This window comes from Lineus longissimus, chromosome 11 (genome assembly GCF_910592395.1).
Source record: "Lineus longissimus chromosome 11, tnLinLong1.2, whole genome shotgun sequence".
Classification (NCBI taxonomy): Eukaryota; Metazoa; Nemertea; class Pilidiophora; order Heteronemertea; family Lineidae; genus Lineus; species Lineus longissimus.
Window position 1 is genome coordinate 2,421,862 of NC_088318.1, and position 14,331 is coordinate 2,436,192.

At 43.4% G+C, this 14,331-nt stretch overlaps 1 protein-coding gene across 1 annotated transcript; it reads left to right on the forward strand.

Moving 5' to 3' along the window:
* Positions 1-6: 6 nt before the first annotated feature.
* Positions 7-10,412, forward strand: LOC135496223 (probable ATP-dependent RNA helicase DDX27). The gene is made up of 18 exons (XM_064785412.1): positions 7-98; positions 2,332-2,418; positions 2,779-2,895; positions 3,492-3,585; positions 3,792-3,856; positions 4,153-4,242; positions 4,444-4,549; positions 4,818-5,142; positions 5,458-5,557; positions 5,904-6,045; positions 6,459-6,694; positions 7,026-7,203; positions 7,588-7,794; positions 8,038-8,108; positions 8,362-8,470; positions 8,778-8,883; positions 9,155-9,205; positions 9,631-10,412. Exons 1-18 carry the CDS (start codon positions 12-14, stop codon positions 9,644-9,646), a joined length of 2,187 nt encoding a protein of 728 aa, XP_064641482.1. The 5' UTR covers positions 7-11; the 3' UTR covers positions 9,647-10,412.
* The last annotated feature ends 3,919 nt before the right edge of the window (positions 10,413-14,331 follow it).

Genomic DNA, 14,331 nt, shown 5'->3' on the forward strand with positions numbered 1-14,331 from the left:
TTTCTGAAAATATGGCGAACAAACTTGGATTTGTTGGAACGATTGGTGAAGAAGATAGCGTTCTGTTCGTTTCAGAAAGCTCTGGGAGTGAAGATGAGGTATTCTAGATGATGTGCAGTCATTGTTGAATGACTCCCGCATATGGTCCAATCAGCCAGTGTCCTTTCCCCTGTCCAGTGTCCTTTTTGTCGTGTGGCGCACCACGGGTATCAGGCTGTTTCGCTGCATTGCCAGTTCGCTACCAGTCGTTTCGCTACATGTGGCGGTCGTTTCGTTACATGGTAGGTCGTTTCGCTACATGGGTGGAGTCGTTTCGCTACATGATGGGTACGGTCGTTTCGTTACATGGAGGACGTTTCGCTACATGGATGTAGGTCATTTCGCTACATCGTAGGTAGTTTCGCTACATGGGTGGAGTCATTATTTTTACTCTATTTTACCCTACTATAATTCCCGGTGGTGACTACAAATTTATTATAGCACAGTTTGCCGGTAAAAAAACTTATACGGTTTGATGGCGCGCAAGGGGTTCTTTTCGTCCTGGCCTGGGTTAGGCCACATAAAAAAAAGAGTTGGTGATCGTCCCCACCCGCCCCTACGAAAAACGCCCGGTCCCATTTTTTGTTAAAATCCTAAAAAAGTTGGTATATTGTTCTATAGGGTCAGAATTGCACGATTTATTTCTTTATTTTTATTACTTGCTTAGAAATATCTGTAGGCCATGCACATTTGTCTCTTTTACTTTTTTGAGGGCCCTGAAAAGGGCCGTATATCAATGCTGCACCAAAGGCCTAGCACCTCCTAAGGATACCGCCCCGGATTTCTCGTGCCAGTCTGTGTTGTCCGTCGTCGTTGAGATGCACACCATCACTCTTCATCTGCGACTGCCGGTGGATAGACTTAAGTTCGATTAAGTCGATTCTCTTATCTTTTCTCAATAACGCGTTGATCTTGGCGACACATTTGTTGTACTTCTCTGGGACTCTGTAGCGACTCTTGCTTGTGTTGAATCTTTCCATAAGCGAAGTTATGCTCACCAAGTCCTTGACTTTACATATTAATTAAAACCGCCAGTATTACTTTTGTAAATAAGTGTGGAGGACTTTGAATTGGTAGACATTTGTTACGTTTTTATTTCGTTACCCTATAACAAACTTTTTTTGGAACGAGCAGAACATTTCCGAGTTTTTGTTTCAAACTTTTGTCATGCACCCGCGCACTTAGTCCGTTCAAACTGCATGCGGCAAAAATCAAATTTGGTTACTACGCCGTGAATAATGATGATGATGATGATGATGATTACCCGAAGACGAATCTGTAATTGTACTATACTCGAGCATTTTTTCCCTAAATTCACAACAGATATTTAGCCCGGAGTTTAGCACAAACTTGAAAAAATAATGACTCCACCCATGTAGCGAAACTACCTACGATGTAGCGAAATGACCTACATCCATGTCGCGAAACGACTCCACCCATGTAGCGAAACGTCCTCCATGTAACGAAACGACCGTACCCATCATGTAGCGAAACGACTCCACCCATGTAGCGAAACGACCTACCATGTAACGAAACGACCGCCACATGTAGCGAAACGACTGGTAGCGAACTGGCAATGTAGCGAAACGACAGTAAACCGCACCACGCATGCTGCATGCATTACAGCGCAGTAGTATTGACTACACTATGTCCACCATTCACACACACTGTCACATAGACATAGAAATACATCGATGATTACATAGATTGATAACTAAAATGTATTGTGTGTATGTATTTCCGTACAGTGCAGACATGTCAGTGTAGCATGATGATGAGATACTGTATTTAGAGACGAGTGAAGACGCATGACTGGTCAGTGGTCAGCGCCATAACAAACTTCTTCGAAAAGCTTAATGACATGAATGACGTAACAATACATCATCACCTTCGGCTTTAGGCAACATGACATTACTCTTATCGCGAGAATGTTACTTCAGAACCTCTCTATTATTGACAGGAACCTGACAGGAGTTACCCAGTCGTAGGAAACGGAATGCTCCAAGCCAGGGTGGCACTGCTTTCTGAGGCTGAGGGTCTGGCCATTGGGGCCTGCGAGGATATATATCTATTTTCGAGGACGAAAGGACATCGAAAAGTTACAGCCAAGTCCTGGTTTAAAACCTTGACCTTTGCCAGATGGTGACTGTGATTGTGAAGCCAGCTAGACGCCTACCCAGTAAAAGGGTCAAACACAGCTCATATTGTTGATAACTGTGTCTTTTCATTCGTTATTTTTATTTATCTGTTTCCTGATGTTCTATTAAAGATATTATTTCCACAATTTTTCAGTCTGCTCCCAAAAAAAGAAAGAAGAAGACAAAAACCAAGATATTGAAATCGGAGGAGTTCAACAATGATTTCAAATTTGATGATAAGGTAATTATATAATATACAGTAGATTGTCTCTACTATCGGCACCCTCGGGACTGACAAGTTCTGTCCTTAATAGAGAGGTCTCCTGATTAGCGAGGTCAAATTAAAGGGAAACAACCAATTTGGGACCAGAACTGGTGTTCCTATAGAGGGTGTCCTTGATAGAGAGGTGTCTGCTATGGGAGTACCACTGTATTGCTATATGATATATTGCACTGAGAACACAAGAAGAGTTTGTCTTTGGCTGTTTTGTCCTCCATCAGCCCAAATCGTACAATTTAGTGCCCAATTGTTTATTGAGTATGTGTCTTTAGTTGAAATGGTTGTGATGAAATACCTCATGTGGTTTCCAATTTTTCCAAGGATGATGAGTTTGAAGCGTGGAACATGGACATGGCTCTCAAGTTTGCCAAGAGAAAGAATGAAGCATCGACACTTGATGACAAGATAGCAAAAGTCAGACGGCAGCGGAAAAAAGAGGTATACCCATTAGTGTGATGATAAATGTAACCCGTCACAGCAAAACCAGGCGCATGTTGCACAGACGATGAGCTCAAATAACAGCTAGAAATATTGTAAGAAATTGATGTACTCCGATTTCACAGAAGGCAGACACAGTGAAACGAACAACCAGTCCGTCTCAATCTGCCAAGCTCATAGCAACATGCGTCTGGTTTTGCTGTGACAGGTCACAAACGGTATATGCACAGTGAAAAATAACATAGAAAAGTTGTAAATGTTACACTCTTAAAGTGCACCCCTCTTCAGCAGCCTTTCCTTCAAAAAGAATAAATTCTGATCTCCTGCCAGCAAAAATTTTCAGAACAATCGGGGAGTTAATTTTATGAATGGCTCTGGTATTTGGTGCAAGTGATCATACATTTATGTAGTAGAGTATGGTTTCTAGCAGGCAACCAGCTTCTGATTTTCTAATCTCTGTGCCTTCTGTCAGTAAATTCGTCTTCTAGAAAAGAAGCTTTGTCTTTTCATACACTGAAATGTCAATATAAGTTCAAATAGTCGAGAATCTAGCTCATTCTTGATTACTATTTCTTATTGTCGTCACTGTTTTCCAGGAGAAGGATTTTGGGAAGGAGAAACAAGGAGACGACGAGGGAGATGACAGTGGATCAGATGAGTCGTCCAGCGGCGAGGAGTTCCTTGTTGCAGGTATGGAAAGTGACTTTAAAACCTCATATTGATTGAAGCAGTGGGGTTAACTGTCTCACAATCATCATCATCATTCAATAATCCACTAGTAACTGATTCTGGTGTTAGCCGCATACATACTCGAATCATTGAGACTCCTTGCTCAGAAGGCTCGGTAACACTTCTCATTGAAAACTGCTCATAGTTTTAGTGATTGTATATTTCAGATAAGATAAGAGTGAAAGAGAAGAAAAGGAAGAAGAAGAAGAAATCGGCAGCAGAAGAGGAAGAGGTAAATCTTTCTGTCAAGCAGTTCCTCACAGTGTCTTGTCTTGAGACCTTTAGCAATCCCTGTTGGGGTCTGATGATGGCCTCTTTTTAGCATGGCAAAGTCAGAATGAGCCTTGATGTGAGGATGTGAAATGCCTGGAGTATAGTTCAAATCCAGTGCAAAAAAACACAGAAATGGATAAATCTAGGTTGCCTTTGAATTCTAGTCCTTTTGCTGGATGGTCAAGGGGTATTACCTGAACTAGTTACCTCTGATTCCCATTCAATACATCTTGTTTTTTCTATTCAATTTTTCAGCCAGAGAAGATGGAGTATGCTGATCAGATTTCATCATTTGACGAGAACTTGTCATTTTCTGATATGAATCTTTCACGACCCCTGCTCAAGGTGAGAATACAGCTCAATAGTTTCATGAACAACTCGTCAACTCAGACATTGACATTCCTAGTAGTAATTTGTTCATTAGATTTTCAAAGCTCTGTGTTAGTAGGCATGATTCGACAGATTGTTTCTCATCAATACCGATACTCGATTCACATTGATTTGGGTTTTGCTGCGATAATCTGCTATTTTCCCTTTGTTCTTCAGGCTTTAACTACAATGAAGTTTGAGCATCCAACTCCAATCCAAGCAGCAACCATCCCAACGGCTTTACTGGGCAAAGACATCTGTGCTTGTGCAAGGACGGGCTCTGGTGAGTGCTTTCTGTGGTTTAACCTACAAAACCAACATGGTACCTTTGTTGCATTCCAGAATTTGAATGAATTTCTTGATATTCTGCTTCACAAGCCTGCTGTCTTATCAACCTTTACTATATTCCACAAACCTTACCAATTTTGATCGCAGTTGTACTAAGAGACTCATTATCATGTCATTGAACACTATTTTCAAGATCGTAGACCCAAATCTCTGTTCAAGTTTTGACTGTTTATGTAAATTAACCCATAATACTCCATTTCCAGGTAAAACTGCGGCTTACATGCTGCCCGTCCTTGAGAGATTGCTCTACAGAACCAAACAGGCACCCGTCTCCAGAGTCCTTGTCTTAGTGCCAACCAGAGAATTGGCCGTTCAGGTGCACCAGGTCACTCGACAGTTGGCGCAGTTTACAAACATCGAGACCTGCCTCTCCGCTGGGGGTCTTGACTTGAGGGCCCAGGAAGCGGCGCTGCGGTTAGGTCCAGATATCGTCATAGCAACACCTGGGCGATTGATCGACCATTTGCAGAACTCGCCGAACTTTGGTCTGCACAGCATTGAGGTGTTGATACTGGACGAAGCAGACAGGTAGGTTGTGCCATGATTTATTGTTCTTACATCACACGTTGTCCATACCTACGCTGCAGTCAATTTAAATGACCACCAAATAATTCCTTCCACTGGCACCATTGCTAAGTGGTCACCAGTTGTCTTCTCACAACTACAGTACGAAGTCTTTTTGTGTAAAGTCTCAGTCTAATTTTGAATAACAGTACTCGGATTAAAGATACATTCAGATCTGTGATCTACCTTTCAGTTTGTGATGATTTGGCAAGCTTTGTATTGAGCCGCAAGTCAAGACAAGCGCCTTGCCCTTGTACTCAATATTTTGTTAATCTTCAGAATGTTGGACGAATTCTTCGCTGAACAGATGAACGAGATTATCCGCCAGTGTTCTCGGACAAGGCAGACGATGCTGTTCTCGGCCACGATGACTGAGGAGGTATGTTTGCTAGTCGTGATTCCTTTCAGATTAAAAACTTTAAATATTAAAAACGCCTATGGGAATTCTTGAAAAAAAGTGACGCTGTATGTTACTTACCTTTCAGTAGGTAAGGAAAGGTGATACAATATAGCACTGGTACATTTTGAGGCTCTGTACATTAGTGTATTATTTGCCACTGTTACCTTTGTAAGGTATGATGGTACAATTATAACCTAGGTACAATTATAGCCCGTCTGAAGAAAGTTTGTATTTGGTCACTCCTTAAAAAGCTCGACCTAGTCAAAACCTGTCGGGATACTGGAATTTGTACAGAAATATATGCCAGTGTTTGTTATAATTTTAGGTGAAAGATTTGGCCACCGTTTCTCTAAAGGATCCAGTGCGAGTGTTCATCAACGAAAACACAGACGTCGCTCTGAACCTTCGACAGGAGTTCATCAGGATTCGTGAGAATAAGGAAGGAGATAGAGAGGCACTGGCAGCTGGTGAGTGCTTTCTAGATTTCGCCCGAAACCAACTTTGAAAAATATGTTTCCTAAAACAGAGTGTGAAAGAAGGTTGTTTGGCCTGTTGAGCCTTTGTTGTTAGTCCTGCTCAAGACACTTACCACATCCTGTATCAAGGATTTTTCAAGGATTTGTGTTTATCTCTTTCTGAACAGACTTAGATTTGACCGCAGAAATGGAAAGATGAATCCCTCAGCCCTCTGTAGAACTTTGAATTTTTGAAATCAACAAAAGTATGCTTATAAGACATTTTCACAAAGAGCTTTTGCTCTGAGCTCTGTCACATCTCTATTTTTGCAGATGTAACATGATATCATTTTTACCAGACCTGGGTCAATTTGTGGGAAAAGAAACAGAAACCAGGCATCATTCTTTCATATTATGTCTTGCAGCACTGGTGTGTCGGACGTTCCAAGACCAGGTCATCATCTTCATACAAACCAAGAAACAAGCTCATCGGATGCACATCTTGTTGGGGTTGCTGGGGGTGAACGTGGGGGAGCTACATGGGAACCTGTCACAGGCCCAGCGTCTGGAAGCACTGAAGAAGTTTAAGGAGCAAGAAATTGATGTCCTGCTGGCGACAGATCTGGTGGCCAGAGGTCTGGATATTGAAGGTGTCAAGACAGTAAGTACAGTCTGCATTGAGAAATGATTCAACCAAAACTGCACTTGACTGATGGTTGATATCACAATATGTTTAAACTATTGCAGTTGTCATGAGATGGGAACTTCAATTCTCGGCTTGGCGTGGCACTGCTGTTTTACTTGTGCTGGCTATTGCATGCATGTGTCAATTTTGTGCCACCAACTTTGGTGCTGTTTCTAATGTAGTTGAAGGTGACTCGCCCCCACAGGAACAGCCATATGATTACAGATTGGTCACAATAAATTGCACGCTGTTGTGTTGTGACCTGCTTCGAGATATGAATACTCCAATATTCCCTCTCAATCCGCAGATCATAAACTTCACCATGCCCAATACGATAAAGCACTACATCCATAGAGTCGGTCGGACAGCCCGGGCTGGGAAGAGTGGTCGCGCTGTGTCGTTGGTCGGGGAACAAGAACGTAAATTGTTGAAGGAAATCGTGAAAAAGGCCACCAATCCTGTCAAAAGTCGAGTCATCCCTGCAGGTGAGTGGACGGATATTCTCCAATTCATCTGAGAAGCCGATATAAATCAGTATTTCTGGTTTCTATTCGGCACCGATTCAAACTTTGGCAAGGTTTTCTTGGATGTTCGAGTCCAATATATTTATTACATTGCAGAATCTTTAGCTTGTAATTTCACAGATAATGAGAGACAGCTACGAGTAAAATATATAAACGAGCCTTGCTACAAGGGAACACGGATTTATATATTATTCACGTGTGCATCTTATCCAAAGAAAACGGCCTGCTATGATAAGATATTGTCATGAAGCAACAATGAGTTGGTGCCTGGCTGATCATCAAATATGCTCTCCTTTAAGACACTTTACTCATTTGGAAGGTCAACTTGTGTTGTTCCCCTTGCAGAGGTGGTCATGAAGTACCGCGATCGTATCCAGAAGATGGAGAAAGACATCGTCGATGTGATGAGGCTGGAGACTGAGGAGAGAGTGATGCGCATGACCGAGATGCAGATGAATAAGGCCAAGAACATCCTTGAGCACCAGGCGGATATCAACGGGCGGCCGGAGAGGACGTGGTTCCAGACAAAGAAGGAACGCATGGAGGAGCAAGGTAGAATAGTACTGACTTACTTTGGGCACGACAGGCCTCCTCCAGGGCTGCATTGTTCAAAATGACTTGGCTTTAAAATTTGTTAGACTTATCGTGTCAAATCTAAATGGGGTTTACGTCTTTTAGGATACTTTACAGATGGGGATAACGTGAATTTAATATGCTTAGATTGTACAACCAGGCCCTTGGTCCTCTGCTGTCTGTTGGCAACACTTTTATTCTGTTTCGTTTATTCATTTTCAGCTGCGCTCAGACTTGGCAAGTTCAGTAACCTACCCAGCAAGAAACAACCGAAGAAAACTGAAAAGCCAACGGTGAGTAATGATTATCTTAATAAACAGCTTAGAATAGAGGTCATACTGGTTGATAAATCCACACTTTAGAGCATGTGTAACAATATCATGCTCGAGGATAGTCCAGTGATATGATGGTGTGGGCTGGGGTGAAATAGTTGAGGAATACGGGCATTGATGAGTCAAAGGCATTTTGAATTACAATCCAAACTGTCTGATACAGGCGCTCAAATGTTTTCAGGATTATGAAAGAAATACTCTGTTATTTTTTCAGGCTGAAGATCGAGTTCAATTTGAGTTGACAAAGGCGCAGGAGTTTCAAGCGAGGGATGTGAAGCGTGGCAAGAAAGCTAAAAGGATGCGAATTTGTGAGGACGATGATGGTAAGCTTGACAGTGGGGCATTCAGTCTGACCAGTCTTTTAACAAGATATCTTGACTGAGATGTCTTTCCTGAATGAGTAATTTATATTTCTCCGAGAAGAGCAGGCTGTCAGTGTTTGAGATGTGACTCACAATGACTACCCTTGCTTGGGCATGCTATGTGTGACGTCATCTTTCCCAGCTTGTGACATCACTACGGTCAGCTTGTTTGACTCTTAAAGCCAATGTTGATGTTGATATCAGCCTTGTTTTCTCTATACCTGTTCATCACTTGGTTATTTAACAATCTGTTCACTCTTTTCTATAGGTCTCGATGTAAAGAAACAGAAGAAAAATAAAGCAGGGAAGAAGTCGAACTTTGAGAAGGAATTAACGAATACAAATAAAGGCGCTGTCAAAAAGTTGAGAGCTGGGTAAGTTTGGAGAATTTGATGACTAAGTGAGGCAGTGGAGACACTGCTAGGTTGGTGACTTCCTAATCTAGCCAACCTGTCTCTTGCCAAAAGTCAGACAAAATGAGACAAGTTACAAAAATATATTTTTATCACGGTCACTTTCAAATTAATTTCCCAAATGTTTTGTGTTGGAAACAATCATTTCAAAACAAACAGATATATATAGTCACAGATGTAGATATTCGGAGGTAGTCTGTCATCCGTTCAACTCTTTTTCCTTCTTTTGCAGTCCATCATACCAAGAGAGGAAAGAACACGGCATCAAAAAGGGTGGCAGAAAGTGAGTTGTGATATTGGTTCATTCACTGTAACAGTATTTACCGGGACATGTCAATGTGACTATATCGGCCACGTGTTCAACAGTCACTCTAAGACTATTCATTGGTTCCAACCTGCGTGTGTAACCACCAGTCTGTGGATCAGTTTGTTATTGATGCCTTAGCCATCTCATTCAAAGGCCATGGGTTGACGGGAACTGTATTCATACCCTTCGAATATAATATATCACTGAATCGTCTATGATATCCTGTCGTCCAGTTCAGATATCAGACTACTGTCTGCTCCGGTCCTAGGCAAGTCTACTGCTCGGGGCAGAGTGATTGGTCTCCTGTTGAAAGTTGTCCCTGCATTCCATCTCCATCCTTCTCTTCCACTGTTGGTGCCTGAGAACATGTATATTAACTTGTTTTTCTTGTTGCATTGCAGGTTCAAGAAGAGATGATCACATTTTCACAAGAAATAGGACTAAAATATCGAAAATAGAAAAGCGTATGTTGACTGGGACTCACTGCCATACTTTGTCCAGTTAGCTTCAAGTCGAGGAAAAATTTCTGTGATGTTCAAAAACTTGACATTTAAGTGATTGAAATCAACTCGTGATTGGTTCCACTTTAAATTAGTCTCTGCCAGTTGCAACTGGCCATATTCATGATCTGTCGGACTGACTTTTACTTAGCACAAATATTCAATGGAATAGGGGACTTGATTGTGCAACTGGTGTTTTCCGGAGGAGGACATATTCATGCTATGGTGCGCCACTGGACTCCCTGATACAAATACAAAGTAGGTTGTGCCTCTGTTGGTCTCAACCTGGTTAGGTAATGAGGGCAGAAAAGACATTCAGGAAAGTTCTGCACAACCACGAACTAGGTTGTGCCTCTATTTGTCCCTACCTGGTGAAGACATGTTAGCATGTTTGAGCTATTCGGGGACGTTCTGTATGACCATGAATTGGGTTGTGACTCTGTCTCTACATGGGTTGTGGCTCCGTCTCTACCTTGTTAAGACATAAGAGCACCTGTTCAGGGAGGTTGTGCATAACCATGTTGGTGTCACTGGTCTGGAAGTGGATCAGGATTGTTTCACTGCTTAAGACACATTCAGAAAAATGGTAGAAATGGACAACCATGCTGCAACATTAAAAGGACGACATGAGGTCCTGTACTTGTCTCACTACTAGTGATACTCACTGGATAAGTGTGAATGAAATAAACGAATTCTATAAATTCCTTGTTTCTCTGTGTATCACATCCAACATAAAGCCTCTCCACACCTACTTACTGGTTGTGATGTCTTCTCTTCAAATCTGACCAAGAACCCTAACTGCTTTGGCCCTTTTGTCTCTCATAATCTGCAACTGAGAAGACAAGGAAGATGCCATTCAGTATAGACTCTGGACAATGAGGACTTTAGGACATAAAGAAATGCTTAAATGTCTTTGCCATTTATGGCCTGCACAATGGGATGGAACTTGGATGAATGTGCTAGAACAAGATCCTTGCCCAGCCAACGACTTCATGATACTTGACAAGTCTCCAGGTTGTGGTCACGTCTTGCATCCATTGACCACAGGACATCAAACCCTACCCAGGTAGGACACATTCCTTGAGGGAAAAACATAAGATATTCTCTAGTTCATACATGCCATCCCTACCCAAACAACGATGGACTACTATCCTAAGCTGGAAACGTTTGGTGGTCCTGATTGTGACTGAATTGACAGGTCGTCTGTAACGATGTAACAGCGAATCCTGTTCCCTGGAGCAAAAAACGCCATGTCGTGTCCTGATTGTGACCGATTTGGTGGTTGTCTGCACACCTCTAACTGTGAATGCTATTCTACAGCACAATTGTCTGATTGTCCTGGCTGTGACCAAGGCTAAAGGTCCGTGAAACAATGCATCATATGAACACAGAAGAGGCGACTGCCTTCCTTTGTATTAGGACAGGCCACCTCAAGAGGATGAACATGACCTAGTCCGTAAGGCAAGGTAAACGGTGAAGAGGACGATGCTGGACTCGTTGGATAGATGCTATAGCCCACGATGCAGAGAGCGCTGGAGTTGCATGAGAGGACGTGTTGACATGGTCGGCTAAGGACTGTATTGCCTGGAGGGATGTGCTGGCAAACTTGTCATAGAAATGTCAAGTTGCAGGCGGGAGTGAGTAAGCTGGGGCAGATGTCCGACTGTCCTGATGTGACTGAATTGACAGGTTGTCTGTACCCGTGTAACAGCGAATCCTATGCCCTGGAGCAAAAAACGCCATGTCGTGTCCTGATTGTGACCGATTTGGTGGTTGTCTGCACACGTCTAACTGTGAATGCTATTCTACAGCACAATTGTCTGATTGTCCTGACTGTGATCCCTTGTCCGTGAAACAAGGGATCATACGGACACAGAAGAGGCGACTTCCTTCTTTCGTCTTAAGATGGACACTGGAGACTAAAAGCCCACCTCAAGAGGATGAACATGGCCAAGTCTGGACGGGGAGGCACACGGTGAAGAGGACGATACCTGACTCGTTGGATAGATGCTATAGCCCACGATGCAGAGACCACTAGAGGTGCATGAGAGGACGTGTTGACATGGTCGGCTCATGACTGTATTGCCTAGAGGGATGTGCTGGCAAACTTGTCATAGAAATGTCAAGTTTCAGGAGTGAGTGAGTGAGCGAGTGAGTGAGTGAGTCTGGAAGGTGCCAGTGCACCACATCAGATCAGACACCAGAGCACATGATCCAAAATGCCCACTCTTGGACCTCGAGAGACTGGCCACATGGCCTTACGGTGCATTAATGAAGACAAGAGGCGACTACCTTCTTTCGTCTTAGGACAGGCCACTGCAGACTCAAGAGGATGAACATGGCCAAGTCTGGACGGGGAGGCACACGGTGAAGAGGACGATACCGGACTCGTTGAATAGATGCTATAGCCCACGTTGCAGAGAGCGCCGGAGTTGCATGAGAGGACGTGTTGACATGGTCGACTCACGACTGTATTGCCTAGAGGGATGTGCTGGCAAACTTGTCATAGAAATGTTACAGCAGTGAGTGAGTCAGTCCGAAAGATGCTAGTGCTACACATCAGATCGGGACCTGATCACATTCTCAAAATCTCACTCTTGGACCTCGAGAGACTGGCCACATGGCCATACGGTGCATTAATGAAGACAAGAGGCGACTACCTTCTTTCGTCTTATTAGGACAGGCCACTGCAGACTCAAGAGGATGCACATGGCCAAGTCTGGAAGGGGCCCACACGGTGAAGATGACGATACCGGACTCGTTGGATAGATGTTGTAGCCCACGATGCAGAGAGTGATGGAGTTGCAAGAGAGGTGTCGACACATATGCCTCAGGACCGTATTGTCTGGAGGGATGTGGTGGCTTAGTTGACATAGAAAGGTCTAGTTGCAGGCGTGAGTGAGTAAGCTGAAGCAGATGTCCGACTGTCCTGATTGTGACTAACATGGTAGGTCGTGCATGTCGATATAACAGGGAATTATATCCCTGATTGTGACTGGATTGTGTGTCGTCTTTACCGGTGTAATTGGGAATACTTCCCCATGGAGTAAATGTCTGATTGTCCTGATTGTGATTGAATTGACTGGTCGTCTATACCCGTGTAACAGCAAATCCTGTCCCCTGGAGTAAAAAAACGCCATGTCGTGTCCTGATTGTGACCGATTTGGTGGTTATCTGCACACATCTTACATGCGTGAGTGAGTGAGTGAGTCTTGAAGGTGCCAGTGTGCGACACATCAGATCAGACACCAGAGCATGTGATCCAGGATGCCCCACTCCGGGACACAGAGAGACTTGCCACATGGCCTTCACGGTTTATCGATGAAGACAAAGCTCTGGGGATCAAGGGAGAAACAACTGACAACAGCCAGGTTTATAAGAGACATAGGTATAGCCAAAAAAGACAATTGAATGCTAAGAAGAAGAATATGTATCCCGTGGAGCAGTTGTCTGATTGTGACTAAAACAGTGTGGGTTGGCGTGATGGTGTAACAGGGAATCATATCCCTGGAGAATGTCTCATTGGCCTGATTGTGACTCAAACGGTGGGTCGTGCATCTCAGTGTAACAGGGAATTATATCCTCTCGAGCGAATGTCTTATTGTCCAGATTGTGACGAAATGGTGGAAGTGCGTGTCGGTGTAACAGGGAATCATATCCTCTTGAGCGAATGTTTGATTGTCCAGATTGTGACGAAATGGTGGAAATGCGTGTCGGTGTGACAGGGAATCATATCCTCTTGAGCGAATGTTTGATTGTCCAGATTGTGACGAAATGGTGGAAGTGCGTGTCGGTGTAACAGGGAATCATATCCTCTTGAGCGAATGTTTGATTGTCCAGATTGTGACGAAATGGTGGAAGTGCGTGTCGGTGTAACAGGGAATCATATCCTCTTGAGCGAATGTTTGATTGTCCAGATTGTGAAGGAATGGTGGAAGTGCGTGTCGGTGTAACAGGGAATCATATCCCCTTGTGTAGATGTCTGATTGAGACTAAAATGGTAGGTTGTGCATTTTGGTGTAACAGGGAATCATATCCCCTTGTGCAGATGTCCGATTGAGACTAAAATGGTATGTTGTGCGTGTCGGTGTAACAGGGAGTCATATCCCCTGGTGCAGACGTCCGATTGTCTCGTTTGTGGGTTGTGCATGTTGGTGTAACAGCCGGTGTAGAAGTTTAAAATGTCCTAGGATAGAATGCCCGGGAAACAAAGGATTCTATTATGCGCTTCAATCTCTGAGCTATTGACGGTCAGGGTCTCTATAGAACCAAATTGCAGAATACAATATGGCCGGACACTTTTTCCAGGGGCATTTGTTACTGTTACACCGGTAATCATATCACTGGAGCAGATGTCCCACTGAGACAAAAATGCCGGGTTGTGCGCGCTGGTGTAACAGGGAAACAAAAGTCCCCTGGAGCAGATGTCCAATTGTGGTAATTGGTAATTGGTAATTGGTAATTTATTTGGCCAACATAATAATTAAAGTACATGTATGAGATTTTTAACAGTGGAAATAACGGCCAGGGACACAGCCAAGATCAACAATTAGATCGCTTACGGCTGTGCCCCTGCTGAAACAGTGACTAAAACAGTGTCAG

What these genes read in the sequence shown, in the direction of transcription:
- LOC135496223 (XM_064785412.1), top strand. Translation starts at nt 12, where the DNA reads ATGGCGAACAAACTTGGATTTGTTGGAACGATTGGTGAAGAAGATAGC. An exon ending in AAGTCGAGTCATCCCTGCAG is followed by an intron (nt 7,204 to 7,587) that starts GTGAGTGGACGG and finishes TTCCCCTTGCAG; the next exon opens with AGGTGGTCATGAAGTACCGC. An exon ending in GGAACGCATGGAGGAGCAAG is followed by an intron (nt 7,795 to 8,037) that starts GTAGAATAGTAC and finishes ATTCATTTTCAG; the next exon opens with CTGCGCTCAGACTTGGCAAG.